The sequence below is a fragment of the Mustela lutreola genome, chromosome 12 (genome assembly GCF_030435805.1).
Source record: "Mustela lutreola isolate mMusLut2 chromosome 12, mMusLut2.pri, whole genome shotgun sequence".
Taxonomy (NCBI): Eukaryota; Metazoa; Chordata; class Mammalia; order Carnivora; family Mustelidae; genus Mustela; species Mustela lutreola.
In genome coordinates, this window is record NC_081301.1 from 11473976 (window position 1) to 11489964 (window position 15989).

The 15989-nt window shown below is 40.4% G+C and overlaps 1 protein-coding gene across 3 annotated transcripts in view; it reads left to right on the top strand.

Moving 5' to 3' along the window:
• STRBP (spermatid perinuclear RNA binding protein) overlaps nt 1–15989 on the top strand; it is a 145361-nt gene that overhangs the window by 111345 nt on the left and 18027 nt on the right. For all 3 annotated transcript variants that reach the window (XM_059143363.1, XM_059143361.1, XM_059143362.1), the window contains exons 13-17: nt 3622–3780; nt 7485–7619; nt 7820–7960; nt 11037–11160; nt 15431–15475. In XM_059143363.1, coding sequence (XP_058999346.1) covers nt 3622–3780; nt 7485–7619; nt 7820–7960; nt 11037–11160; nt 15431–15475 — 604 coding nt within the window. The remainder of the gene's footprint in view (nt 1–3621; nt 3781–7484; nt 7620–7819; nt 7961–11036; nt 11161–15430; nt 15476–15989) is intronic.

The following is a 15989-nucleotide window of genomic DNA, read 5'->3' on the forward strand; positions in this document are numbered from 1 at the left end:
TAGTCTTCATTATTCCATTTAGTGTGAATATTTTATATGTTCCTTTGCACAAACATGGGATAGCATCTGAACTCAACTAGGGATTCAGAAAATATATAGTAAATATTTTGTATTAGCTTTCTAAACTCTGAAAAACTATGAATTCCCAAAACAGTCTGGCCCCAAGACTTTTAGATAAGGAGTGGTGGGACCTACGTAGTGTGTATACAAAATATATAATTAAAACAAATATTATTTTTGTTCATCTAAGAATATGAGTTTTTTAGTTATCGCAAAGTTTGTTCTCCTTTTAAGTGATGGCCTGATGTTTATTTTCAATCTACTGTAATGTAACTGATGATTTTAGATTTAGATGCTTCCAGTTGGTGCTTTATATCTTTAAATTTAAACTAGTCTAATTATCCCTTAAGATATATTCTAGGAGCACCTGGCTGGCTCTATTGGTAGAACATGCGACTAGTGATCATGGGGTTGTGAGTTCAAGCCCCATGTTGGGTGTAGAGTTTACGTTAAAAAAACAAAAGAAACAATTAAGGATACATTCCAGAATGAAATTTCTAGATTAAAGGTCATATTTGAATGATCCATTAATTCACTAAAAAGGTATTGGGCTTTCTATTTAATATAATATATATATATATTATATATATAATATATATATTTTATATATATATATACATACACACACACATATATGTCAGGCATATATGTATATTGCCAACTTGCCATTTATATACAAGTTTCAAGCTCTCTTTTACAAATGAATTTGAGAGTGTTTTATATCTAATATGTGTTTATCAAAGTAGATCCTGCTAGATAAAAATCCTTAGATTTCTTACTACTAAGTAAGCTTGGTAGGAATCTGTACCTGTCATGACAAATCATACCGGAGAATCAAATGAAAACAAAATATGAAAAAGTGGTTCCTGTCATAGGAGCCTGGCCCGCCAGCTGCAGACACCCCGAAGTGATGGAGATCTGTTGCCAATCTTTGATTTCCTCTTCCAGTGTTTTTTTCCAATAGTCCCTCACAAAGAACATAATCAGCCATATTCCATGAAAAGAATCGTAGTCATTGTGGAGAAAAGGTCAGCTAGAAGAGGGCAGGGAGTGGAGGCTTTTTGGGAGAGGTTCCTGCAGCCCTCAGCTCTCCACCATCCAGGAACTCTAGGACTTTCTTTTGAGTGGAGAGCCATAGAGTACAGTTTGTTTTCATTTCACTTTTGTCCTGTAGTCTTTGAGGTTATCAGCTTTCCCAGCCTTAACCACCTTCTAGGGGGGAAAAAGAGGTATTGTTAACTGATTTCCCAGTCACCTTGTTTCCAGGAATAATCTTGTGATTTTTCAGCCCAATTGATTTATTAGATTTGATTTTTTCACCAGACACGTGAAGCTCACTTTATTCATGTATCAATTTGTTGACTTCAGTATTGATTCCAAGCAATCTTCGGTTTTAGAGGTCTGAGAACTCATTACTTTTATTATTTTTTTTTAAAACGTTTGTAGCATATACTAGCTAATAATAGAAAAATGATGTAATTTGACATTTTTTGTTAGTTGGTCAGTATTGCAAATACACTGTATCCCTTGAGATTATCCATCAGTTTTATAGATTATAGTGTAGTGAAGTATGTTGCTCCAATAACAAATAAATGAATATGATACGTGAGAAAAGCCCAGGGAGAAGTGGTGTTAAGTAAGTCACCTTAAACTGATTGTAACTGTCTATGTTAAATTTGGAAAAGCTGCATGTCTTTCGTTTTTATTGGAATAAACAAATCAAATTTATTTGTGACTCTTGACTTTTAGCCTGTATTAGCTAGTGTTCATTCCAAACTGATAACTGTTCTTTCAGAGATGGGGTTTTGCAGGGAGAGCATATTTACAGGACTCATACAGTGGAGGTGTTTTCTTCATAAAATATTGATGAGGATAAGCCGAATGATATTGATATACTTAGTTTTATAGTACTACTGAGAACTTCTAAAACTTAAGATATTGAAAAGAGGTTCTTGGCTTTCTTCCAAGTGATTACAAAGAATTGACTTATGATTTGAAATGTTCAACAGAATGCCAGAGTTTCCTTATGAATTGGGTGAATTAATTTCAAATTCTCTTGGTTCAAAGTTCTACTTATGTCCGTTTTTTTACTAATGTACTATTTTATTTATATTGGCAGAATCCATTCTAGAAGATGCCATTGCATATGAAAGTTTTGGTTGCCTGGTCTCTCATTTGTGGGACTATCATAACTGTTTTTTGAGACACTAAGTATAGTTGGAATAGTAAAGAAATATGATATTGCTTTTATACTCTAGCATGTAAAACATTAGTCAAAAGCTGAAAACAAATACAGAGATGTTTAGGAACCTATCCATATGTTTTGATATAAACCTTTAAATTAGTAACTGACAGTGCAATATTAGCCTATTTGAAAGAGGCTTTTAAAAATGCTAGAATGTATTTTCTTGTAAACCTCTAAAAAGCTGTATAACCTGGCAGGAGATACTAAAAGCCATGCTTACATGTGTGTTTGCGCATGGGCACGTACATGCTCCCAGACACACACACACACACACACACACACACACACACATACACACAAACACTCTTCAGAAAACTTTATTTAAAAAAAATAAGAAATGCCAGGCATTAAATGGTAATATAAGAAGAATGGACATTAGGATGCCTGGGTGGCTCAAGTGGGGTAAGCCGCTGCCTTCAGCTCAGGTCATGATGTCAGGGTCCTGGGATTGAGACCCACATCGGGCTCTGCTCAGCAGGGAGCCTGCTTTCCCCTCTCTCTTTGCCTGCCTCTCTGTGTACTTGTGATCTCTCTCTGCCAAATAAATAAATAAATAAATCTTAAAAAAAAAAAAAAAAAAAGAAGAAGAAGAAGAAGGATGGACATTGGAGGAAGCCATAATGTACCTAGGCCTTGAGGGGCAGGGTTGGAAATACAAGCCTAATATTGTTCCTGGTTCACCTAGTATAGCAAATAAATATCGAGACTGAATCCTTTCTTTCAAATATTGATTATGGTTTAAACTGAAAGCAAGGAGGTCAGTAGTAGAAAGCTTCAGATATTATATAATTAACAGGCAAACTGGTTCTAATATGAAGACTTCTTGATTCCCTTTCTTTGCTGATTTCCCCTTGTGGATCGAATCATAGAATTTAGAGGTCAGCTAATCAGTCTTCCTGCTTCCCAGATTGGAAAATTAAGGACCAGAGGAGAAATGCAGGATTAGACTGCCAGGTCTTTTCCTTTATAGTCCATTGTACGTTTTCATTATGTTATTTTACTTTTCCCCTCACCTCCTTGGTTGAAAGTGGCTATTCTGTTTCTCTATCCCCAGCCTTCAAATTAAATGAGCCAGTAGTAGCCTCAGGTTTGCATTTCTTTAATCCTTTACTTAAACCTTATTACTCTGAGGATGTTTTCCCATTCTCTGTGGTGAACCTTCAGTAGGTAAACTTAGTTTACAAGGATTTGTAGGTTTAGCACCCCTCGCTCTTGCATTCAGATGTTATGGATTTGAACCTTATATTCAGTATTTCATCCCTTCTCTGTGGTTTCTGATGTTTGAGTAAAACTGAGTCTTACTGTAATTTGTACAGGTGTTACAAGCAATGGGATACCCAACGGGCTTTGACGCAGATATTGAATGTATGAGTTCCGATGAAAAATCAGATAATGAAGGCAAAAATGAAACAGTGTCTTCAAACTCAAGCAATAATACTGGAAATTCTACAACTGAAACCTCCAGTACCTTAGAGGTATATTTATATGTATTTTTTTCCTTAGAAAAAAATGGAGTGTATTTAGATTGTAGGAAATTAGAGATGTGGAAAAGTATAAAGAAGAAAATCAAAAGCATATACAGATGTATATATTCCAGAGACAGCCATTATTAATATTTTGATTTATTTTTATCTAGCCTTTTTTTGGGGGGGGCAGTCATGCAGTTTTACATCTTTTTTTTTTTTTCCACTTAACTTTAAAAAACCTGTTAACATAACTGTATAGTACACAACACATGAATGTATTTAACTAGCATTTTCCTTTTGCTGGCCATGGAAGTTCCTTCCAGTATTTATTTCACAGTTAAAATGTATCAACAGGGACGCCTGGGTGGCTCAGTTGGTTAAGCAGCTGCCTTCGGCTCAGGTCATGATCCCAGCGTCCTGGGATCAAGTCCCACATCGGGCTTCTTGCTCAGCAGGGAGCCTGCTTCTCCCTCTGCCTCTGCCTGCCATTCTGTCTGCCTGTGCTCACTCTCCCCCCCCCACCCGATAAATAAATAAAATCTTTAAAAAAAAAATGTATCAACAATAGCTAAACAGTGAAAAACCAGAAGGTCTAGCAGAGGGAATTTAGGATTATTTGAAGTTTGTGCCGAGCTTCTGGGAGGCAGTGGGTCCTCATGGAGCCGATCTAGCCTTGAGGAAGGCATAGCCTGATCTAGGATGTTCCTCAGACTCTGAGTAAGTTCTAACAAATGAGCTTATTGCCACAGATAATAGAATGGGGCAGAAATCTAAGTAATGACTAGACGGCAGTTCTGGGAATTCGTGGAGCCCGTATTTACCGCATTCTGCTCTAAAGTAACAGCAAGAGGTTACATTAAATTAAAAAATTTTCTTTTTCATTTGTGGGAATGAGTATTTATCAAACACTTAGTGGGCCATAATATTTTCAGTCTATAAACCTTTTGTAGTGCCTGCTACTGCCAGATGCTGCAGAAATTGCGTCCAGAGCCTTAAAACGTTCTCAGGCTGGAAGCACAACGGAGATCTCCATAACTAATTATAATGTAATGTGATAAGTACTGTGATGGCAAAGTGAACATAATAATGTAAAAATCTCAAAAGAAGAATTGATTCAGGAAACCCAGACACTTGTAAATCAAAGGGAGTAAAATGTGAGTCAAGTTTGAGGTGATGTGTAGGATTTTGCTATGCGGAAAAGAGGTGGAAAGAAGGCATTTGGGGTCAAAGGAATAGGAGGTCTGATGACCTGAGACTGTGAAAGTACAGGTTTGAGAGGTGCCAGGTGGGCCAGTGTGTGGGGAAAGATGGAGGCTGAGGCCTATGGAAGCCTCGTCTGACTTTTTTTTTTAAGATTTTATTTATTTATTTATTCAGAGAGAGTGATCACAAGTAGGCAGAGAGGCAGGCAGAGAGAGAGAGGGGGAAGCAGGCTCCCTGCTGAGCAGAGAGCCCAATGTGGGGCTCGATCCCTGGACCCTGAGATCATGTCCTGAGCAGAAGGTAGAGGCTCAACCCACTGAGCCACCCAGATGCCCTCATCTGACTTTTCATGGGATACTGTGGAGGAGTCCTGGCACCTGGCTTTTCAGGTGGCTTTTCACCAGTCATTCACAGGTGATAGTCACAGGCAGGGCAAGATATTTTTCTGGCAGTGTTACAAATACTTAGAGAAGAAAGAGCTCATTAATTATGAGCTGAGACTGTTAAGTTCAGGGGAATTAGGGAGAGAGAGAGAGCAGTGTAGGCGGCACTGATAGCAGCCACGTGCATGTCTGGTGCCTTTGGTAGGAATACATGTATGCTTCGTTTCTAGGTAATGTAGTAATGGCATGGAGGTTGGGGGAAAGAAACCCCTTATTCTTCATTTAAAATTAAAATATTAAAATGCAAATGTTTGTATGTCTTGACTCATTTTTATAAAAGTGATTTCAGATTTGGAAAGCAGAGAGTGATTACCATAGACCTAGTTTCACAAATTACTCATTACCTTTTAAAGATGAAGACTAGAAATTTGCTTTGAAATTTAAAAAAATGTAGATTACAATAACTCTTCAAGAAGTGAGTTTTTTTTTTAATTGCAGAAGACCTAGGCATGTTTATTTGTCTTGCAAAGTTGTCCAGTGTTTCATTTCTTTTTCTACAGCATTAACCACTTATCAAATTAGCATTAGAATAGTTTAAGAGAATCTTGCTGTTCATTGGGTTTGTATACATAATAATTGTTTGGGACATTCATTTCTTTCTTTTTTTTTTTTTTTAAGATTTTATTTATTTATTTGAGGGGGAGAGAGATAGAGCATGGGCATGGGGGGAGGGGCAGAGGGAGAGGGAGACTTCCAGCTGAGCGGGGAGCTCCATCCCAGGACTCTGGGATCAGGACTAGAGCTGAAGGCAGCCACTTAACCACTGACTGAGCCACCTAGGTGCCCCTAGGGCATTCATTTCTTTGTACGACATTTCTTGAGCAATTGCTATGGTAGAATTAAAAACATGATCTCTGACCTTAAAAAGTGCTCAATCTTTGGGTCTCTCCTTTCTCCAAATTATAGGTGCAGTATTTTGTGGTTTGTTTTTATTTTTGGTGCTGCACTCTCTCGTCATTTGAGGCTTCACACTCTCAGATGAATTCCTTTTTTTTTTTTTCCGTTACTGTAGTCTTAATCCTTCTTCTAGTCAGTTCTTTCTGCCACTCCTGTCATGACTTTTCTATAACACAAATCTAACCCTGAATTTTCTAGATTAAAGTCCCTCTGTGGCTTCCCATAATTCATACAAAGGCAAAGCTCATTTACATGGCATGCAAAGTCCTTTATGAATTGGCGCCATCAAGGGCATTTCTAGACAGGTCCTACCTTCCTGTGCTCACTCCCTTATACAGCCAAACTGTGCTTCTTGCCATTGCCCGAACAGATGTTCTTTTCTTCTGTTGGGCCTTTCCATGGCTGTTTCTTCTGTCAAGATTGCCCTTCTCCTTAGTTTCCACCTCTTTAAGGTTTAAGCTCAGATTTGAATGTCACTTCCAGGAAAACTATCCTGATTGCCCTAGAAAATGAGTGCTGCTTCTCTGTTTCCATAACATACATCTGTTCTATAAAATACACTGTTTTACAGTGATTATGTCTGTCCCTCCCACTATACTTTAGCTCCTTTGAGCAAGGAGTGACTGTTTTTATTCTTATTTTTAAATTTCAGAATCCAGAGTCTGTAGCCTACTGTTTTTACCTTAGGTGCCCGTAAGTCTCTTTTGAGAGAACTGAGAGCTGTGTAGGAACATTTTCTTCCATTTCCCAAACTGAGTTATTTCTTCATAACCCTCAAGATGAAAATCAGTGAATACTCAGGTGTCAGGTGAATCTCAACTGTTTGTCCACTTTGTTAGTCATTTAAAGTTTTATTCTTAGATCATGAACACCACGGAGCAGATCCTAGAGTACCATGTAATGGCGAGGCCACATTGCTCTTGAACAGTGTTGAGACCGCCCGGCTTTAGGGGCAGGCTGGCTGGATGACTTGACTGCCATGTTTGTTGCTTACGGAGTTTCTATACCTTTAACGATATTTTGTCATTTTGTATGTAGAGGTGATCACATCCTAATCTATAAATGCTTTAAAGTGTAATTTTTGAGCCTCTTTTCAAGCAAAACATAGTATAATTATATCAATAAGAAATTTAATACTTTAAAATCTTACTTGGTTGAACCTCCTTTTAGGTCAGAACTCAGGGCCCTATCCTCACAGCAAGTGGCAAAAATCCTGTCATGGAGCTCAATGAAAAAAGAAGAGGTCTTAAGTATGAACTCATCTCGGAGACTGGTGGAAGCCATGACAAACGCTTTGTAATGGAGGTGTGTATCTGCATTCAAGCCCACCATGCTTTCCCTCACAGACATAGGCTGTCCTTGGTTATATGTAAAAAAGTTTGAGTCTGAGTTAATTCTTGTGGCACTATTTGACTTTTGGTGTTTTCTGTGTTGTGGTACATTTAAATTAAAACTACACAGAGGAATTGCATGGGATAATTGCAGAGTGTTGTTCTTGATTTTAGGTAGAAGTAGATGGACAGAAATTCAGAGGTGCAGGTCCAAATAAGAAAGTGGCAAAGGCAAGTGCAGCTTTAGCTGCCCTGGAGAAGCTGTTTTCTGGACCCAATGCAGCAAATAATAAGAAAAAGAAGATTATCCCTCAGGTATGAATTACCAAAATTAAATTTCCTTTTCTGTTCTTGGTGCCACTTTAGCTTTTCCTGAAGTTGTTTCTTTTTCTTGCATTTGGCCTTTTCTTTGGGTTTGGTTCTAGTAGACATGAGCTTGATTTGTGTGGACTCACTCTGCTCCCACCAGATTGTTACTTCCTGACTACTTTGGGTTTCTTTGGGTTAGATCATGAATACTGTAATATTCCCTGTTCTGTGGTCTTCATAGGCAAATTATATATTAAAAAGAAGGTATTAGCATTATTTGGGGCCTTCCAGTCACTCTTGGTCAGGTCGAGCCTTGAGGGATCTGGACTTGTAATGAGGTGTTAGCATCTGTTTAGGGAAATTGCCGAGAGTGTAGGGGCTCACTTTCATCAGAGTCTGAAGATGCACTTCCATTTCCTTTCCAGTTTTGTCCTTTTGCATTATTTATTTTGTGTTTTTCTTTGGAGGTTCCACAGTAAAACTTTGCCTGATACAGCTTCTGTTCATTCCTGACATGGACATGTCAGTCCTGCTGAAGGCCCAGGACTGTAGAAAGTCTTTAGGAAAGATGGGCTCCTAATTACATACTTTTGGACAACAGAGTCTTCATTCATTTATGCATTCAAAAATATTTTCTAGTCCTATACTATGTGCTTGATTATGAGGGCAAAGGAGATACATTGTTAAATATAAGATAGTTCTCTCCCCGTGGAGAGTGCTGGGGCAGTAATGTCTGAATGGAGGATGTGGGGGAAACGAGTGGGTTAAAAATGTTTAGACTAATGGAGGAAGATTACTTAAAATTCTGAACGAAACTGTTTGTTTAGTTTCTTTTACATAAGCTGAGTGCAACTCTGGCTAGAGTTGATCTTGTTTTATAGATGAGGAAATGAGGCCTGAAGAGATGCAGACGCTGCCCGTAGGGCCACAGCTAACTGGTTCTTCTCCTTCCAAAGACCGTGGGCATTTTGTTGCGTATTATAGCCATCTTAGACATTTGTCTTGCCTTGTACTTATTGTAATAAACATTGCTTACATTTTAGGATTCAAAATATAACCAAGGATAACTTTTATTGAGATGAAATACAAATAAAGTGTTTAAATTGCCCTGATACACATTCGGAGAGAGAAGAATTGGTTTATTTCCCTAAAACCTTCCAGGAAATGTGCTAAATTAGTAGAAAGATAATTGTTGCCTTGTTTGTTTTAGTGTTTTTTACCATGAGTTACATCTTGTATTGGGTCAGTTAATGTTAGAGTTTAGAAAGTGAGTGCAAATACTTACTAGGTACTAGTTAAGTTTGGTTCTAGTAGACATGAGTTTGATTTGTGTGAAGTCACTCTGCTCCCACCAGATTGTTACTTCCTGACTACTTGGACTAAACTGTGTTAAAAAAAAAAAGTTTTCTACATGAGGTTCACCCATTTTTAGAAATTTTCCATACTAGAAGCTCTAAAACTCTTGTGTTCAATATGCTTGACAGCCAGGAGGCAGTCTATTTTGGATGTGTGGGTTGCATTTTCTCCCCCCAGCCAAACAGAAAAATGGCTGTTCCCTGTGCATGATCCATTTGACCTTGAAACTGTCTTCTCCCCAGTTATGCTGGTGGTAGAGGTGTTCTCATGAGAAATAAAAGATGATGGCTTTTCAGCACGAGATAAATGTGTATATGCTCTGAATGTTAAAGCTGTTCGAGATACTGTTGACTTTATTCCACTGGGAGCTCTGAGGCTCTGCACCTTGGTTATAGGAGGGAATTGTGGTCGTTTTTTGAGTTTTTGTTGTGTCTTTTATTTTTTTTTTTTAAGATTTTGTTTATTTTTTTGACAGAGAGAGACAGACAATGAGAGAGGGAACACAAGCAAAGGGACAGTGGGAGAGGGAGAAGCAGGCTTCCCGCAGAGTGGGGAGCCCACTACGGGGCTCGATCCCAAGACCCTGGGATCATGACCTGAGCCGAAGGCAGACACTTCATGACTGAGCCACCCACATGCCCGTGTTGTGTCTTTATATTAAAAAAATAAATATAACATTTCATTGAAAACTAGGTGTTCTTGGTTTTCTTAAAATTTCAGTTTTGGAAAGGGATGTTTTAGCAGCCCTCTGTTCCGTTTATCCTTATCCAGTCTGCTTTTCAGAGTTTACTGTTTTCTCAATGGCCTTTTCTCCTCTGAAGTAAAACAAAGAGGATATCATTATCCTCATTGTATAATTAGTGGTAGACTCTGATCGACATAGAGATTTAGGATTTTACCAGAGTCCCATGGCATTTTAGAGCAAGAGGGCACGTTAGAGGCGGTGTTTATCTAACGATTGGTACAGGTAAATACACATACGCACATACACGTAGAGCAGAAGATGTAGACACAAATCACATGACTTTTCCTGGAGTTTTCATTTTTGGTCTTCCTTCATAGTTCTGTTTTTTGTTTTTTTTTTTGTTTTTTTTTTTTTAAAGATTTTATTTATTTATTTGACAGAGAGAAATCACAAGCAGTCAGAGAGGCAGGCAGAGAGAGAGAGAGGGAAGCAGGCTCCCTGCTGAGCAGAGAGCCCGATGCGGGCCTTGATCCCAGGACCCTGAGATCATGACCTGAGCTGAAGGCAGCGGCTTAACCCACTGAGCCACCCAGGCGCCCAGTTCTGTTTTTTTTTAAACTCCACTCAGGTTCACAGATAATTCTTGGTGGTTGGTTGTGTAGTTTTTGTCTCTGGGAGGAGAATTCAGTGGATTTTAGACCTGGGTATCAAGTGTCTGTGATTACTTTAGTTAGGCCTGAAATACAACAGATGTAATTTGACTACTGAAATTTGTGTGTAGAAAATGAACTCTTTCTGAGTAACCCTTAAGTGAAAGGAGAAGTTATTTGCATACTTTTATGTGCCCGAATGTTCTTCAGAATAGCTCTGTAAAGTAGGTGTCATTTTTATTTTACAGATGATAAATTAAAGGTTCAAGGTCATAGATGACTCACTGACTCATCTACAGGCTCAGGTTTCTCATATAGGTTGTGCATTAGAGGGATGGTGGGATCTTAGTTCTTATTTCTCTCAGTAATGAAAATCTGTTATTTTTAACAGGCAAAGGGTGTTGTGAATACAGCTGTATCTGCAGCAGTCCAAGCTGTTCGGGGCAGAGGAAGAGGAACTCTAACAAGGGGAGCTTTTGTTGGGGCTACAGCTGCTCCTGGCTACATAGCTCCAGGTAGAGTATAGCCTGTAAGAGGTCTGCCTCCTCGTCGGGGCCAGACTTTGAAGAACAGCATGTATTTTCTTCTCCAGGGTTAACGCGATCCCTGGAAACATAACATAGGTGTAAGATGGGTGTGCATGGACATTCAGAATAAGAGAAGCTACAGAATATCACAGAGTCCAGGTTTTCTCCTGGAATCTGCTCAGTGACTGGAGGCATCCTGGAGGGAGGTGACAGAGGAGGAATATTACATTTGGTTGAGGGGACGTATTTTGACAATGAGGAAGCTAATAAATACTCCGCAGATTGAGGAGTGCACACGTGCGAGCGGGGTGCATTCAGCGGGAGGTGGAGGGTGGGAGGGTGTGACAGGAGAGGAAGAAGGCTGCGGAGAGACTCCCTCACTGGGGCGTCCCTAGCCGTAACAGCGTTTCTTGAACTCGGTGTGTGGGATCCAGCGAGGGTCTACAGAAGTGTAAAAAGAGAAAAAGGGAAACTTATTTATCCAGAGCTTACGGTACAACAGATACTTTGGCGTGTATGATTTCACTTACTTGTTTTCTAATCTTAACAGTGTTTCCTCAAGTAGAAGTGCTTTCCATTTCCTAGGTGAGGGAACTAAGGTTTAATGAGAGAAGGCAACTAGCTCAGTCTGAGACATAGCAACAGCAGAGCAGAGATTTGAATGTAGGTGTTTGCAGTTCTAGAGCTTATATTCTTTCCATTTCACCACATGGCTTGAGGGAGATGGGAAAAGATGCCCTCCTTCTGCCTGCTGTTCTGGTACTGACGTCATGGCAGCAGTAGGTGTAGAGCTGTCTCATTCAAGTCAGGTCGTCTGCCCTATTGAACGTATGGAACTTTTCACTTAGCAGGTAGACTGCTTATAATTGTTGATCGGGACGAAATTCTCTGAAGGATTGGATCTTATCCCATCATTATTTTTTTATGTAACATTGCTAAGAAGTTCACTTAGATTGTGTATGTGTTTTCCTCTTCCTCCCTCCCTCCCTCCCTCTCTTTCTTTCTTTAAGAAAGAGAATAGGCTCTTCGGGAAGTTCTGTGGGTTATATGGTTTGGGGATTATACTGGTAGGAGTTGATCCCTCAAAGATGTGTCCTATAATGAATATATTCGCTCACTGAAGTAACATGTGCCTGCTTCGGGATTTTACTGTTGTGCAGCTTATGATCTTAAGGTGAGACAGGCTGATCATATAGTCCCAATGATCAACTGAGAAAGTTGTGATGAAGGACAAGGGTATGTTCTGTGAGAGAATTTAACAAGAGAAACTGGGTCTAGGCTTTGGGGCCTGAAGGCCTCCCCCAAAGAAGTGTCACCTGACCTGAGCTTTAGAGAAGGAGGAGGCATTAACCTGGAGAAGACTAGGCTGGACAAGTGTTGTACACAGAGGAAGCACACTGCTGGGCCAGGGAACTTGACGGGTGAGAAGGATTAGAGGAATGTCTTCTAGTGTGTGCTTTGGGTGGGGGCTGGTGAGGAGAGGAACGACAGGGACAGGGAGTGATTCGAGCTGAAGCTAGACACTCAGCCCAGTCCTAGAGGCCAAGGTGTGGGTTTTGGCCTTAGAATGCTAAGTGTAGTGGAAAGTCGTGAAGGGTTCTAAGGGGAGAGATGACAACATCAGACTTTCCTGTAAAGATCCTCGTCAATAGTGTGAAGAATGGATTGTAGGTACAGAAGTAGATGTGAGAAGCCAAGTTAGAAGGTTCTGATAAACTCATAGCTCAGGCCAGAGACCGTGCAGGCATCCCCAGGTGTGCGGGGAAGCAGATGGGCGGCAAGAAGCGACCACATTAAGGACAGACTGAGAAGCACAATTAATGTAATGGATTATGGATTTCATGTGGAGAATGAAGACGAGGGAGGTTTCAAGGATTTCTCCCAGCTTTTTCAGCCAGAGGAACTGGGTCCGTGACTGTGCCGTGTAAGCAGAGGCGAATGCTGAAGGACGAGGAGGTGGGTGGGGGATGGCAGAGGAGGACGTTCAGCGTGCTGGGTTCTGTTGATAGGTCCCAAATTAAGACACTCTTCTGGGCATCTCACTGTTTCTACTGATAATGAATATTCTTTTGCCTCGTTCGATCATTATTTCAAGAAAGCAGCTTGTATTAATAATAGGCAAGTTATCGAGATGAACTTGCTTGCCTTTGATTACATGTTCCGCGGGGGCTTCCTCTGTCTGAGAGCACCGGCAGTCACCTGGTCATGGATGCTTACCACCCAGCCATCATCTAGGGGCAGTCATTGGGAAAGGCTGTGTGTGTGTGTGTCTGCGTGTCTGCGCGCGTGGATGCTTGTCTATAGTAGCTTTTCTCTTTTGTCATCACATTGACCTCTGTGAAAGGCCTATCTCGTGAAGCTTTTAAAAATGAAGTTCTTTTGTAGCCCAGAGAAGATTCAGGTTAGGTCAATTAGATTATGAATAGGTTATATGCCATTTGCGGAGTGTATTCTGTGCAGCAGGGACTGTAGTAAGTATTTTTACATACATTATTTAATTACATTCCCCTGCCAACTCAGTTACAGAGTGGTGACATAGCAGGCACAAAGTCACCTTGCCTAGTGATAGTGAAGTCGGGGTTCAAACCATACAGCCTGATCAGTGACCAGCTTAGTGGTTGTAGTTTTCTCTCTCTTTAAGGAGGTTTTGGTTAAACCTTTAAAACTGTAACCTTAGTCATCCAGCTGGCTACGTTTTCCTGGAATAGATGTGATATGCAAACTTTTTAAAGTATTAATTTCTCTCTTGGCCTCAGTTCCTACTGCATATTTCCTGCTGCTTCTTTTAGCTGCATCGTATCCTCTTGAAATCTAGGGTTCAGGGAGCCCTAAAGACTCCAATGAAGACTAAAGACTAAGGCTACATTGTATTATGCCCAGTTTTATGTGACTTAAGTATAGACTAAAAAGTGAAAATTTCCATCTCTCAGGAAATGTTTCTCTTAGTCCCTGAAAGCAGTTTACTTATTCAGCATACATTTGAGTGTTTTGCTTCAAGCAAGAGATTTGGGCCTGGGCATTTGAAGGTGACTAGCATGTGCCCTGCTGAATGCTTGGAAAGTCATATGGGGTAGGAACGAACGTTTGCATCCACACTGTGCGCTGTGACGCGAGCTGTGACACTGCGGAGAGAGGCGCAAAGGAGCAGACCGCAAACCCAGGAGACTTCGCAGAGGAGCTGATACTTGGTCCTGCTCTACAGGACGTGTTGCAGTTGGGCAGCTAGAGAAGAAGAAAAAAGTCCTTGCAAGCAGCAGAAAGGATTATAGGAAAAGGGCTTGTAATGTTAAAAAGGCTTGATTTGTTTTAGGTACAGTGTGAAGGGCCCATGTAGATTTCGTTCTGTTTTAGAACCCAATTTTCTCTAAAGTTTTACCCAAGCAAGTTAGTATTTATATTTTTAAAGTTGTTTTATTGGAAGATTAAACATTATGGCTTCTATTAGCACTGTATTTCTAATCCCTACAACACTAGAGAAAGTAGCTTAGAAGAGTTTTCATTTTACAGGCATGCAAAGGCAACTCAGAAATTACATGTTTAAGGACATATAAGAAACCAGTTCCAGAACAGATTGGCTCAAAAGCTTCACTGTTCTTCAGATGGATAATATGAGCCTTTCTCATAGGCACCAGAGGTTAATGTCAGTTTGGTCAATTTTATTGAGAGACTGAGCTGGGATCAGGAAGTCAGATACCAGGAGACATGGACCTTGTCCCCAAGCCTACAACCCAATCCACATGCCCGTTCAGCAGCACTTGAGGCCTCAGCCTGTCCTGTCACTATTTTCTGAAGAGACCTGGGAAGTTCTGCTTTCCAGCTTTAAAGAAATTGGTTAACTTGAGTGATTGTAAGTTCAGGGAGAGGAGACAACTTTGTTCAACAGATTATATTTAGTGAGTGGTTAGTATGTGCCAGACTTTCTGCTAAGTTGACGTAAAAAAAAATGTCTAAGACTTGGTGTCTGTCACTCGAGTAGGGACACAGACAAGGAGTCGATAATTATAACACAGTGTCATAAGTGCAAAGAGAAAGACAGGGTATTCTGGTACGTCAGGAGAACCTTGTAGGTCATGGGGGAAAGCTTCCATGTTAAGCAGGAATGGAGGGTTTGGCCATTCTGGGAATAGTTCTCATTCAACCAACATCTGGAAGAAGTCCTCAGGGCGCAAGGTGCTGGGCCAGGCAGTACTGGTGAATGGGGCCAGTACCGATTGGTTGTCCTTTGCTCTGAACTGATCTGCTTTCTTCTTTGCACTAGGCTATGGAGCACCGTATGGTTACAGCACAGCTGCCCCTGCCTATGGTATGTACGCCATCTTTCTTATTTCTCCTCTTAGCAATGCTGTCACAGCAATCTAAAGCACAGTTTGTGTCCAGGGTTTCTTTAAATGAATCGGAGGATCTCAGACCTGTTCATTCTAGTGACCCAACTTAAATTCCCTTTGAAAACGCCACAACCTTGTGGTTCTTGGTTTGGTTGGAGTTGCTCTTCTCTCTGCTTTGCCTGATTGAAGGACTGCTTGTTCTAATTGCCTGTTTCTGACCATAATGAAATTAAATATTTTAAGTAGTTCTTCTTACAGCCAACTGATACTCCATTCAAAGGCTACTGAAGGGCCATACCCGGTTTCCAGCTTGACTGCTTGCCGGTTACATGGCTGCATTGAAGTTTCTGGCTTGAAACCATCTGGTGACTTGAGTTAGGGTTAGGAAATACTCACTTCAAATTTGTAGCCATTGTCCTTTTCCATAAATTTTGCTTTAGAGGTGGTATAAATGGGCCCTAGCCTGGTGACGCGTGTCACCGGCAGTGTCAC